The sequence below is a fragment of the Gopherus evgoodei genome, chromosome 4, assembly GCF_007399415.2.
Source record: "Gopherus evgoodei ecotype Sinaloan lineage chromosome 4, rGopEvg1_v1.p, whole genome shotgun sequence".
NCBI classification, from domain to species: Eukaryota; Metazoa; Chordata; order Testudines; family Testudinidae; genus Gopherus; species Gopherus evgoodei.
The window spans coordinates 151,924,517-151,938,809 of NC_044325.1; the positions used below are offsets into that span (position 1 = coordinate 151,924,517).

A 14,293-nucleotide genomic window follows, 5' to 3' on the forward strand; every position below is an offset into this window, starting at 1 on the left:
CGGGGCGGGAAGTCGCTGCCCGGGCGGAGGAAGCGGCCGGGGCCGGAGCCGAGCCCGGCGATGGCTGCAGCGGGGCCGGCGCAGGTAGGACGCGGGGCGGGGACTCCCCGGCCGGGCACTGGCTGGTCCCGGCTGGGGGCCGAGCCGAGGGGGCCGGGACCCGGGTCCCTCCCGCGCTAGTGACCGCGGGGCCGGGGGCTGCAGCAGCTGGAGCGCTGGGGTCGGGGAGCGGCGCTGGGGCCCCGGGCACCACCCGCAAACCCGGGAGCGTCCCTGGGGCCAGGGAGGGGAGGACGTTGGCCGGGCGGAGATGGGCGCGATCCCCTTCCCCCGGGTCCCTGCGGGAGCTGTGCGGGGGGAGTCTCCCTGGGTCACAGGTGCTGGGCGGGGGGTTCCCTGGGAGCCGCTCCCCTAGAAACCGCGTCCCCTGCTGAGACTCCGGGCTGGGGGCTGGAGCGGAAGGTGCTGAGTGTGTAACGCTTGTGCCAGCAGCTCCAGGTGGCGTTTGAGGACGTCGCTCTGTATTTCACCCGGGAGGAGTGGGAGCTCCTATCCCAGCCAGAGCAGCAGCTGTACCGGGACCAGATGCTGAGGAATTACTGGACCCTCCTTTCCCTGGGTCAGGACTGATTTCCCTTCATTTATTCACATCTGTAAAACATTTGGGTTCCCTTCAGGCTTTGACTGCCATGTGGCACCCTATTAGTGAGTGGTGGCAAATGCCAGCTCCTTTCAGGTCAGCTCCCTGTTGGAGGAGAACTCAGGGCTACAGAGCCTGGGGATAATCTTAGTGTGACTTGTTTATTTGCATGACCTACCTCAGTCAAGGCGCAGTGGTGGTGGTCGCAAACAGCCCATGAGCAACAATCTCTTCCAGGAATCCCAGCCAGACATTGAGGGCCGCAATTCTGCCTCAGAAACTGACTCTAGTTAGACAAATAAGGCAGGAAAAAAAACACACCTGCAACAACTCCTTACTTCCCCAGAAAGAATGAACATAGTAAATTTAACAACTGTACAGCTGAACAATGCAAAAGAACTGGAATGTCTTTGTATTGGCACCACCTGCTGACACCTGCTATGACAGGTTGTGGCCAATGTGCCTTAATGACATGCCCAAAATGTTTCAACAGCTGTAAGATGGCAAAGGAGCAATGTTCCCTTCTTCCAAAGTCTTCCCTGTGATAAATGTTTCAGGAGACATTTGGGTAAGTGAAATAATGACCAGAAAGGTGGTGGTTGTGGATTTTCTATTCACCCTGTCTCTTAATCTGAGACTAATGGGTGTTCACTGGTGTTTCTGTGGGTTAAAAGAAATCCATGTCACACACTTATCCTATGGAATGTAGCACCACAAGATAGCATAGAGGCCAAGGTGTTAGCAGAATGGGATATTTCTATGGAACATCTAGAGTTACCCCAGCAAAGTTTTAAACTCAGTCCCCACTGCAAAATGAGCAGGGTTGTAGACATTGCTGATTCAGAGTACGAGTGAGAGATGGGAAGAAATCTTCTCTAAGGAAGGTTTATTTCATTACTCTCCTACTTGGGCTCTCTTGTGCTTTCCTCTAAAGCAGCCTGCGAGATTGGTGTCTTGTCATGCCAGGTGCTGCACAAACATATAAACTTTCATAATGAAACTTCCCCTCCAAACAGGCTCTTCAGGTTCCAAACCAGACTTAATCCACCGGATCGAGATAGGGGACGCAGAGCTCTGGATCCAGGATGCCAAGGGCTCCAGGGTAAACTCTGGGCCAGAGAGCCCCTCCTCAGGTGAGTGATGATAATCCTGTCCCTTCTGATTTACACACCTGCTAGCGGAGAGCTCCTTAATGTAGAAGGCAAAGACAGAGCGAGATTTACTGGCTGGGAGCTCAAGAGAGACAGATTGAAGCTGGGAATTAGGGGCCAGTGTTTATGTGGGAGGGGGAATATACCACTGGGAGAGCTCCCCTAAGGACATGATGGATTCTCCCTCACTGGGAGTCTGTCAGTGGAGATGGGGTGTCTCTCTCTCAAAGCTTCGCTCTTCTGGGCTGGAGTCAGGAATTACTGGGGTTGATACTCTGGCTCAGATAGGCAGGAAGCCAGGCTGGATGGGCACAATGAATCTTAGAAATCATCTCTGCACTGAGACAGGACCAAGTATGAATTAGTTCATCCTTGACAGATGTCTGTCTAACCTGTTCTTAAAAACCTCCAGTGATGGAGATTCCACAACCTGCGTAGATAATTTTGTTCCCGTGCTTAAGTACTCCCAGAGGTTGGAAGTTTTTCCTAATCTCTAACCTCTATTTCCCTTGCTGCAATTGAAGCCCATAAAATCTTGTCCTGTTCTGAGTGAATAAGGTGAACAATTTACATTGTAACAACCTTTTATGTTCATGAGGAGTATTATCAGAAGTTCTCGCCCTACCTTCTCTTCTCCAGACTAAACAAACCCAGTTTTTTCACTTGCTTCATAAGTCATGTTTTCTAGACATTTAATCAGTATTGTTGCTCTCCTCTGACCCTCCCCAATTTGTCCACATACTTCCTGAAGTGTGGGGCCCAGAACTGGACATACTAATGGGCGTTGTCTATCTTTGCTTTCCTCTGCTTTCCCATGGATTTGCAAAATGCTTTGTTTTTTCCCTTTATATGGCTAGTTACAGTTTGTTTTTTGCCTTGGCCTTTCTAATTTTCTCCGTACATGCTTGTGTAAGGTGATGCCATGCAGAGGATGCCATTGTATAGAGCAGATCTCTAGCACTTGCTGCGTTTCAGTGTGATGATCTAAAACTGCCCCACGTGCCAGGCAGCTGCTGTGGGGGGAGTGGACACATTTGGCGGCTAGATTAAATCGTCCTGCGGGCCATGACTTTAAGTACCCTGGTGTAGGGGCTGGGTGTGAGAGAGAGGGTGGTGGGATGGCCTTTGTCACATCCTTTTCCTGCTGCTCTTTCTGGCATAAAACCTTTGTCACTTACATTGCTTCAGTGTCAATGCTTAGCACACCCATCAGCCCTAATGCATCTGTGACTGTCTGTAGACTAAAGGCTGGGTGGCACCATTCACCCCTTCCAGCTCAGCTGTACCAGGGATCGGGTTGTGACACAATACAGACGTGTTTTCCAGGTTACATCACACAAACCCCGAGTGACTGCTCATCCTCCCCAAATCCTTCACACACACACACACACCTCCCCCCAAACCCTCACCTTCTTGAGGATTTTAGTTTAGATTTAGTTTTACACAAAGACTGAAAGCTCAGGCTGAGAGTGAACGATTTCTTCAAAAGGAATTCCTAGAAAAAGATTCACACCCCCACAGAAATAAGCCACAAAGAAGCAAATTTTATGGAAGAAAAAAAGCAAGAAAAAACATCTGGAAACTTAGGCTGCTGTTAGGTATTTAAAAAAAAAAACCACTGCAAGGATTAAACACCGGGAGTGGTTTTCTGGGGTCTAGCCTAAAAGTTACAAAAGGAAAACAATAGCACGTGTTAGCACAGAGGCATCCACAAGCCCCCCAAAAAGAGATAAACCTGATCGTGTCTAACTAAACATTCCTGTTCCACTTACATAGCTGTAGTTCCAAATGAGAAGGTCTAAGTATGGATATTGATGATTTTCATACCTTGCTCCAAGCTTCTTACAGCACAGCTGCTGTCCTGTCTCTCCAACCAAGAGAACAACAACAGAGAGACAAAAGGGACGGTTTTTACTCAATTGTAAAAATTTCTAGCCTTCCCATTGGCTCTTTTGGTCAGGGGCCCACTCACTTCTTCTTACCTAAGCATAGCAGTGAGACTCCTTAACCCTTTACAGGTGAAGCAAAGGGAACAGCTACTAAGGATTTTTATAGCTGACTGACTGACTGGCTGGGTGTACTACCCGCCCCGCCCCCCCTTACAACACCTGCCCTTCTCCTCGCCCTGCCCAGGGGGAACTTGCTGCCCAAAGAAGTACGCTTCTCATAGCACTGCAACCCTAACCCCAGCCTGCTGCAGAGGGGTTGGTGTGAGGTAGAGCAGTGGTTCTCAACCAGGGGTTTGGGGGCCTTGAGCAGGTTTCAGGGGAGCCTCCAAGCAGGGCAGGCATTAGACTTGCTGGGGCCCAGGGCAGAAAGCTGAAGCCCCACCGCATAGGGCTGAAGCCCAGTCCCCGAGCCCTCCCACTCAGGGCTGAAGCTGAAGCCTGAGCAGTGTAGCTTCATGGGGGTCCCTGTAGCATGGGGGCCCAGGCAATTGCCCTGCTTGCTGCCCCCTAACACCGTCCGCAGCTTTTATATGCAGAAAACCAATTATTGTGGCACAGGTGGGCCATGGCGTTTTTATAGCATGTTGAGAGGGTCCTCAGAAAGAAAAAGGTGGAGAACCCCTGGGGTAGAGGTGATCTGGGAGGCACAGCCATGCACTAAAATTTGACCCGCCTCCCCCACCATCATGACCATGGGCGGGGGCAAATCTGAGTGGCACTGTAACCCCGCAGGCCAGGTCTCAGTGCCCGGAGGGAGGGGTTGGGTCCTGCCCCGTCGGACAGTAGCCGCCATTGCAGGGTGAGGCACCAATCCAAAAACCAGTCATAGACAACTGGGGAATCGCTCCATCTGTGACATTTTCCATCCTTGAGAGCTCACGGTTAGGGCTGCTGGTTTAACACTGGGATTGCCTCTGCTCTCTCCAGCAGGGCATGGGATCCCGGGAGGAACGAGGGCACAGTCTGAATGTGGAGAGAGCACGGCAGGAACACAGGATCCCACATCCCACAGAGGGAGCCATGCACAGAGCACAGTCCATCCCCGGGGTAAACTCAGCCAGAGACCAAACCTGACTCCACACCAGAGGCTCCCCATGGGCCAGCGTCCTCATCTCTGCATCGACTGCGACAGGAGGTTCAGGAACCCCTTCGCACTGACCCAGCACCGGCGCACGCACACCGGGGAGCGGCCATTCTGCTGCACTGACTGTGGCAAGAGCTTTGCAAACAACTCGGCCCTGAGAACACATCAGCGCACGCACACCGGGGAGCGGCCGTATCGCTGCGCTGACTGCGGGAAGGGCTTTGCAGAGAGGTCAAATCTGAGAACACACCAGCGCACACACACTGGGGAGCGGCCGCACCACTGTGCTTACTGTGGCAAGGGCTTTGTACAGTTTTCACACCTGAAAAGACACCAGCGCACGCACACCGGGGAACAGCCATACTGCTGCACTGACTGTGGCAAGAGCTTTGCAGAGAACTCAACGCTGAGAACACACCAGCGCACGCACACCGGGGAGCGGCCGTATCTCTGCACTGACTGCGGGAAGGGCTTTGCCCAGAGCTCGGGCCTGAGAATACATCAGCGCACACACACCGGGGAGCGGCCGCACCGCTGCAGTGACTGTGGGAAGAGCTTTGCCCAGAGCTCGCAGCTGAGTAGACATCAGCGCACACACACACAGGGGAGCAGCTGTACTGCTGTGCCAACTGTGGTAACAGCACTGCCAACAAGCTGACCCAGCTCCAGCGCACGCACACCGGGGAACGACCATTCCAATGAACTGTCTGCAGAAAAAGCTTTGCACAGAGCTAATAAACACACCAGCGCATTCACAGCAGGGAGCGGCTGTACAGCTGTGCGGACAGTGGCAAATGCTTTGCTCACTTGGGCAACATCACCTGGCACCAGTTGACTCACCCGTTTACTCGCCCTTCTGCCACCACCAGGGCCTGAGGGGCTTCTGGCAGCGGGTGGGCCTGGCACAGTGCCAGCAATGCAGATAAGGGAGTGGTCCTGTCCCCATGATGACCAGCAGAGACTGTGAGGGGCAGGGAATGGGACTTGGCTGAGCAGTATGGGGAAGAGCAGACAGCTAGGGGGATTTTAGAGTAGATGGTCACAGCTTATTGCATTAGGGACCCCCTGCATCAAGCTGGAATCCAGCCAGGTCTCTCTGTCAATCTTTCCCCCTTCCCCCCCCCCCCTCCCCCCCCCCCCGGAAACACAAAGAGCTGTGAGGCAGCCGGGACAATCCCTCTCCACCTCCCTACCCAGATGGGACTGAGTTAAGAACTTCCCTCCACACCTACCTTGGTTTCAGCCAGGGGGTGACTCTTAGGTGACAGCGGAGATGGGATTTGCAGTCCTGTCTCAGTGTGGATTGGTCTGAGGGGCCGGGTGGGACAGCCCAGTGCGTGTGATTGAAAGAAGACTCAGGAACTGCTCATATCGTCTATTTTAAATAGAAATGTGATGAAGAACAAATGTGTAACAAAGGTCTGTCTAACCAGATGTTTCTTTGCTGTTAAAGAAGCTGATGCATTCGGATGGTCTGTGGAGAAGCCAATGTGGAGTGTCAGTCTTTAAAATAAATCAGCCCAAATGTACTAAGGCCTAACTGACCATGAGGCCTGATGAACTGTGTGACTGGCAGGTGCTCACACAGAGTTTTGCATTACTCCTTGGGAAAGTCTATGCCCCCCAAAAAATTAAAATTCTGCACATGGTACTTTAAAATTCTGCATATTTTATCTGTCAAAATAACACACTATAGTCACACTAGTTTCAATTATTTTGGTAGTTTATTTAAAGTTATCTATCAGCAACTATGTTTGTAGCAATACAGACAACAACAAAATAGATTCCTTACTAGATCTATTAAAACAGAACATTGAGTAATAATTCATATAAACTACAACATCAGAACATATTTCCCACACCTCTCAGAAGCAGTGCAAAGGCTTGGGGGAGCTAGGGGGTAATGGAGAAACTGAGGGAGAGGGAAATAATTGCTGGGAAGGATCCTGGAGTGAACTTTGAGTTGTTGGGTGTGGGTGGAAGAAGTATGAAAGAGGGTTTTTTTTTTGAGGGGGAGGGAGGTGATTATTCGGCTTGGGCAGCCTCCCATATGATACCCTGGTTTGGCCTTGGCCTCTCCCATTGAGTCAGGCACTTCTGCCCCTGTGTGTCCCTGCATCACCCCCCCAGCCCTGTGTGTCCCTGCCCCTGCCCCCCTTTCACCACCATGTGTCCCTGTATCCCCACTTGCATTCTGCATCTGGCTCAATATTAACTCACTAGCTCCTGTGACACCCCAGGCTCCCCTCCCCCCCATTCTGTCCATCTCCCCCATGTTCCTTGCCGCCACACCTGACCCCATGGGCAGAGCACTGTGAAGTATCCTCTGACCCCCTCCCCCTCTGGCTGCCTGCGCCAGCCTAACCCAGCTGCCCTGTCTTCTGGTGCCACAGCAGCCCCTAGAGGGCGAACAGTGTAATTGCAGCGCGTCGCCATCAAAACCTCCTGTACCCACGTGTCCCCGCTCCTCTCCCACAGCCGGGAGCGAACCCAGGAGTCCGGGCTCCAGCCCCCCCTCCCGGCACAGCGCGGACCGGGCTGCCCCCTTACAGGCGGCAGGTGCCGTGAGCGAAGCCTGGCCCGGAAGGTCCCCGCCCTGAGGCCTCCCCCGGCCGCTGGAGCCGGCAGCGCAGGCGCGGGGCGGAGCGGGCCCGTGTGCAGGCGGGTCCCGGCTGCAGCCCCAGGGCGGGGAGCGGGCGAGAGGCGGCCCCGGGGAGGCAGCAGCAGCCGCGGGGCGGGAAGTCGCTGCCCGGGCGGAGGAAGCGGCCGAGGCCGGAGCCGAGCCCGGCGATGGCTGCAGCGGGGCCGGCGCAGGTAGGACGCGGGGCGGGGACTCCCCGGCCGGGCACTGGCTGGTCCCGGCTGGGGGCCGAGCCGAGGGGGCCGGGACCCGGGTCCCTCCCGCGCTAGTGACCGCGGGGCCGGGGGCTGCAGCAGCCGGAGCGCGGGGGCCGGGGAGCGGCGCGGGGGGGGGGCCCTGGCCGGGCGGAAACGCGGAGCCGGGCGCGGCCCCTTCCCCCCAGGGCGGCCCCGGCCGGGCAGAGCAGCCTGAGCCGGGGCGGGAGCGGGGCTGAGCACAGGCCTGGGGCGGAGCCTGTTCCCTACCCTGGGATTCGGGCCCTTCCCAGAGCCCCGTGGGGAGCCGAGGGCGACTCCTGCCCCGGCCAGCAGGGCCCGGGGGAGCTGGGGGGTGGGGATCTCCCTGGGTCACAGGTGCTGGGCGGGGGGTTCCCTGGGAGTCGCTCCCCTAGAAACCGCGTCCCCTGCTGAGACTCCGGGCTGGGGGCTGGAGCGGAAGGTGCTGAGTGTGTAACACTTGTGCCAGCAGCTCCAGGTGGCGTTTGAGGACGTCGCTCTGTATTTCACCCGGGAGGAGTGGGAGCTCCTATCCCAGCCAGAGAAGCAGCTGTACCGGGACCAGATGCTGAGGAATTACCAGGCCCTTGTTTACTTGGGTAAGGACCAATTTCCCTTCTTTTACTCACAGCTGTGAGTTCTGGCACGTTTCCTTGATGCCTCAGCTGCCATATGGTGGCAAATGTCAGCCCTTTTCAGGCAGGTTTCCTGTTAAAGGAGAAATCAGGGCTAGAGAGCCTGGATCCAATCTTAGTCTAACATTATGTATCTCAGTCCTGCAACAGAGGTGGTTGCAAACAGCACATGAGCAACAACCGCTTCCAGGAATCCTAGCCCAGATATGGAGAGCAGCAGCTCTGCCTCAAGAACTGACTCTAGACAAATAAGACAGGAAGAAAACTCTCCTGCTGCTTGTAACAGCTTCACACCTCCCCCAAAAGAACGAACATCATAAATTTAACAACCGTAGAGTTGAGCAATGCTGCATCCTAAGCAAAAGAACTGATAGGTCTGTGTAATGGATTCACCTTGTACCACATGACTCAGCCCCCAAAGCAAATTGAGAAGGTTCCATAGCTTCAGAGTATGAACCAAACTTGCCTGGTGGGAGATGGGAAGAAATCTCCTGTAAGGAAGGTTTATGTCATTATTCTTCTACTTGGGATCTCTTGGGCTTTCCTCTGAAGCAGCGACTGAGAACAGTGTCCCGCTGTGCCAGGTGCTGTGGGAACAGACCTGGCTGAGGTCAGGGCCTCGTCGCATCCAGTGCTGCACAGACACACCTTGACTGAGATCCGGGCCCTGTTGTGCTGGGCTGCACCAACATGTAAATGAATCTCTGCTCCCAAAACTTTAGTGAAAAACTGATTCTTTCCCCCAAAACAGGCTGTTCAGATTCCACACCAGACTTAATCCACCGGATCGAGCTAGGGGAGGCAGAGCTCTGGATCTGGGATGCCGAGGACTCCAGGGAAAGCTCAGGGCCTGAGAGCCCCTGCTCAGGTAAATCATAATAATCCAATCCCTTCTGATTTACACAGCTGCTAGCAGAGGGCTCCTTAACGTAGAAGTGTAACAAGGGGTGCTCTTGGGTGGCACAGCTGAGAGTATCAATTCAAGATGACCTGCTTAGAGCAGGGTAGTCACAGCCCAAGGCTGGGGGTCCTTCACTACTAAGGCACATCAAACCAGCCAAACAGAGAGGATTTCGGTTTCACTCCCCCAGGTAACCAGAAGTCATACAAGCAATTCCCTCAGATAGCCCAGTTCCCTTGTATTACCACCAGTAGCACTCCTTGTAGGAACAAATGGTTATGAAAACCAGTGTCCCTAGTTAAAGAAAAAGGTTATCCCGATCCCATAGGACCAAGCCCCAGACCCAGGTCAACATACAATTCAGATGTCACCCACAAATCAGACTCTTTCCAATCCTTTAAAATCTAAAGGTTTATTCATAACAAAAAGAAATATAAATGAGAATTAAAACTGGTTAAATGGAATCAAATACATACAACAATTGCAAAGTTCTTGCTTCAGGCTTGTTTCAGGCTTGATGGAATTACATCCAATGCATGGCTGGATCATTCAGTCCTTTGTTCTAAACTTCACTTGTAGAGAGGTTACTCCAGAGATACGAATTGGAAGCAGGAATGAAGACAACATGGAGGGGTTTCCAGGGCCTTTTATACCCTCTGCCATGTGGAAGGGCCCCTTTGTCCTTACTGTGGACAATCACAGCAGCAAGATGGAGTTTGGAGTCGCAATGAGCTTGTCTGGCCTTGATATCTATGAATCATAAAATTGTAGGCCTAGAAAGGACCTTGGTAGATCATCTAGCCCAGTCCCTTGAAGTGAGGCAGGGCTAAGTATTATCTTTCTAGATAATCTTTAACAGGTGTCCATCTCACCCAGAGGTGGGCAAACTTTTTGGCCCAAGGGCCACATCAGGGTGGGGAAATTGCATGCAGGACCATGAATGTAGGACTGGAGCAGAGGGTTGGGGTGTGGGAGGGCGTGCAGGGTGTACGAGGGGGCTCAGGGCAGGGGGTTGGGGTGCAGGAGGGGTGTAGGGTGTGGCCAGGGACACGGCAGGGGGTTGGGGTATGGGAGGGGTGTGGGGTGCAGCAGGGGACTCAGGGCAAGGGGTTGGGGGGTGGGGTGCAGGGGAGGTTTGGGGTGCGGGTTCCGGCTCAGCACTGCTTACCTGAAGTGGCTCCGGGGTGGCAGCAGCGTACACTGGGGCCAGAGCGGGCTCCCACTTGCCCTGTCCCAAGCCTGGCGCTGCTCCAGGAAGTGGCTAACACCAGGATTGCCTCTGATCTCTCCAGCCAGGCTCGGGATCCTGGGAGGAACGCAGGCACAGTCTGAGTGTGGGGAGAGCGCGGCAGGAAAGCAGGATCCCACGGCCCGCAGGGGGATCCATGCACAGGATGCAGTCCATCTCCAGGATAAACTCAGCCAGAGACCAGATGTGGCTACACAACAGAGACTCCCCAGGGGCCGGCGCCTCCACCATCGCATCAACTGCAGCAAGAGGTTCAGCAACCCCTCCGCACTGAACCAGCATCGGTGCATGCACCCCAGGGAGCAACGGTATCGCTGTGCTGACTGCGGCAAGGGCTTTGCACACAGCTCAAGCCTGATAATACACCGGCGCACACACACCGGGGAGCGGCCGCACCACTGTGCTGAGTGTGGCAAGGGCTTTGCACAGTTTGCACACCTGAAAACACACCAGCGCACACACACTAAGGAGCGGCCATACTGCTGTGCTGACTGTGGCAAAGGCTTTGCACACAGCACAAGCCTGAGAGTACATCAACGCACGCACACCGGGGAGCGGCCGTACCGCTGCACCGACTGCGGCAAGAGCTTTGTACAGTTCGCACACCTGACAGCACACCAGCGCACACACACTGGGGAGCGACCGCACTGCTGTGCTGACTGCGGCAAGGGCTTTGCACAGATCTCAGTGCTGAGAATGCATGAGCGCACTCACTCAGGGGAGCGACCGCACTGCTGTGCTGACTGCGGCAAGGGCTTTGCACAGATCTCAGTGCTGAGAATGCATGAGCGCACTCACTCAGGGGAGCGACCACACCGCTGTGCTGACTGCGGCAAGGGCTTTGCACAGATCTCACAGCTGAGAAGTCACCAGCGCACGCACACTGGGGAGCGGCCGCACCACTGCACCATTTGTGGCAAGAGCTTTGCAGACAGCTCAAAACTGAGAATACATCAGCGCACACACACCGGGGAGCGGCCGCACCGCTGTGCTGAGTGTGGCAAGAGCTTTGCACAGATTGCACACCTGAGAACACACCAGCGCATACACACTAAGGAGCGGCCATACTGCTGTGCTGACTGTGGCAAAGGCTTTGCACACAGCACAAGCCTGAGAAGTCACCAGCGCACACACACCGGAGAGCGGCCGTACCGCTGCACCGACTGCGGCAAGAGCTTCGTACAGTTCCCACACCTGACAGCACACCAGCGCACACACACTGGGGAGCGGCCGTACAGCTGTGATGTGTGTGGCAAGAGTTTCATCCGTGCCAGCGTGCTGACCAAACACCAGTGCACACACACAGGGGAGCGGCCGCACTGCTGTGGCAGCTGTGGTAAGAAGTTCAGCAGTACCGACAGGCTGACCCAGCACCAGCGCACCCACACCGGGGAGCGGCCGCATCGCTGTGCTGACTGCGGGAAGGGCTTTGACTATATCTCAAACCTGAGAGCACACCAGCGCACACACACCGGGGAGCGGCCGTACAGCTGTACCAATTGTGGCAAGAGCTTCAGCAGTTCCCAAGCAGTGACCAAACATCAGACCGTGCACACCGGGAAGCGACCATTTGAATGCACTGCCTGTGGCAAAAGCTTTGCACAACGCTCATGCCTAAAAATACACCAGCGCATTCATACCGGGGAGCAGCCTTACAGCTGTGCTTATTGTGGCAAATGCTTTTCTCATTTGGGCAACCTCACCCGGCACCAGGCCACTCACACCAACACCCTTGTGTCACTGCCAGGGTCTGAGGGGCTTCTGGCAGCTGATGAGCATGGCACAGTGCCAGCAGATACAGACCAGAAAGTGGTCCTCTCCCCATGATACCCAGCAGAGAGACTGTGTGGAGCAGGGAAGAGGACTTGGCTGAGTAGTGTGGGGAAGAGCAGACAGGTGGGTAGCTATCCCATGGAGCATCTCTTCCTCTTCTGCCGCTAAGCGTTTTGAGAAGTGAAGAGGAGCTCGACATTGATCTCACCACCCATAGTGGCTACGACACAAGATTGCTTGTGGCATTCACGGAGGTGCTTACCACAGTGGAACACCGCTTTTGGGCTTGGGAAACAAGCACTGAGTGGTGGGATCACATCATCATGCATGTATGGGATAAGCAGTGGCTGCAGAACTTTCAGATGAGGAAAGCCACTTTTGTGGGTCTGTGTGATGAGCTCGCCCCAGCCCTGCAGTGCAAGGACACGAGAATGAGAGCTGCCCTGCCCATAGAGAAACATAGCGATTGCACTGTGGAAGCTGGCTACTCCAGACAGCTACCAATCAGTCGCTAACCAGTTTGGATGGTAAAGTTGACCGTTAGACTTGTGTTGATGGAAGTGTGCACGGCCGTTAATCGTATCCTGCTCAGAAGAACCATGGCTCTGGGCAACATGTGTGACATTGTGGATGGCTTTGCACAAATGGGTTTCCCTAACAGTGGAGGGGTGATAGATGGCACACACATTCCAATTCTGGCACAAGACCATCTAGCCTCCGAGTACATTAATCGCAAAGAATATTTCTCAATGATTCTCCAGGCACTTGTGAATCACCGTGGGCATTTCACAGACATTAATGCAGGCTGATCTAGAAAGGTGCATGACACATGCATCTTTCAGAACACTGGACTGTTCAGGAAGCTGGGACTTTCTTCTTGGACCAGAAGATCACTGAAGGGGAAGTCGAAATACCCATTGGGATCCTAGGAGACCCTGCCTGCACCTTAATGCCATGGCTTATGAAGCCATACGCAGGGAGCCTTGACAGCAGGAAGGAGTGGTTCAGCAACAGGCTGAGCAAATGCAGAATGATGGTTGAGTGTGATTTTGGTAATTTAAAGGCCTGCTAGTGCTGTCTGTATGGGAAGCTGGACCTGGCCGATGACAACATTCCTGTGCTTATAGCCGCTTGTTGTAACCTCCATAATATTTGTGACGGTGTTAGGCCTGAATAAAGATATAGCAGACAAAACCAGGTATGCCAGCCTGACCAAAGTCAGGCTAACAGAGGTTTCTGGGAAATCCTTGAGTAGAAAAAATACTGAGAAGCAGCATGTCTCTCAAAGAGCTGGGAAAAAGTGAGATAAGGGAGGGGCTGCATTCCTGGCATAGTACCAGCTGTGCTGTGTTAGGAACAGTTCCTTTGAAGAACTGATAAGAAACTCCAGCTTTCACTTCCTGGTTCTGTTCTCTGTCTGTTTTTAACTCCCCTACATTTCTAACCTTTGGTGCTTGTTAAGATATTAATCACCTAATGCTGTAAAACATGTATACTAAAGGTGTCTAGTTTCTAGTTGTTAGAAGAAGGGGGTTGGGTTGCTCAAATGAATAATCTATGGCGCGACGGAACTGTCTATATAGGCTTATACTAAGATGTAAAGAGCTGGCTGGTTCTCTCTGGAGACAGGCTGCTATTTATTGTCGTGTGCACTCTTCAATAAAGAGCTTTTGATCGGACCTTGCTGGTGTTGCCTGTCTCTCTCGCGGTCAGACAACGAACTTCGCTGTCTGGGTTCGAGTCCCTGACAACGGGAAGGGTGAAAGGTTCACTCAGGGATGGACCATTGAGGCTCAGTGCCTGGAAGCTGAATTTGAATAGCCAGAGACCAGGGCTATTAGAGGGGCGCAGCACTGGGCCATAAAGAGCAGCTGAAAGCCAGTAATATTTGTTGCTATGCTCTGTAGTGCAGTGCTTGTAATGCGAGTAGGTGACTGCGATTCTTCCATACTATACACTGAGATACACTGCTTTGCATGGCTGTGTTTGCTTTCATTTAATGCAATAACGATTGCTTTCAAACCAAACAAATTCATTTATTAACAACATGCAGAG

General features: G+C 53.7%; 1 protein-coding gene across 1 annotated transcript; it reads left to right on the forward strand.

The window, feature by feature from the left end:
* On the forward strand, window positions 1-12,536 carry LOC115651299 (zinc finger protein 135-like). The gene is given in 9 exon segments (XM_030562234.1): window positions 1-84; window positions 490-619; window positions 1,657-1,773; window positions 4,668-5,416; window positions 5,419-5,554; window positions 7,412-7,638; window positions 8,150-8,279; window positions 9,067-9,184; window positions 10,492-12,536. Coding segments are annotated over 9 exon segments (3,432 nt in total). The 5' UTR covers window positions 1-60; the 3' UTR covers window positions 12,293-12,536.
* The last annotated feature ends 1,757 nt before the right edge of the window (window positions 12,537-14,293 follow it).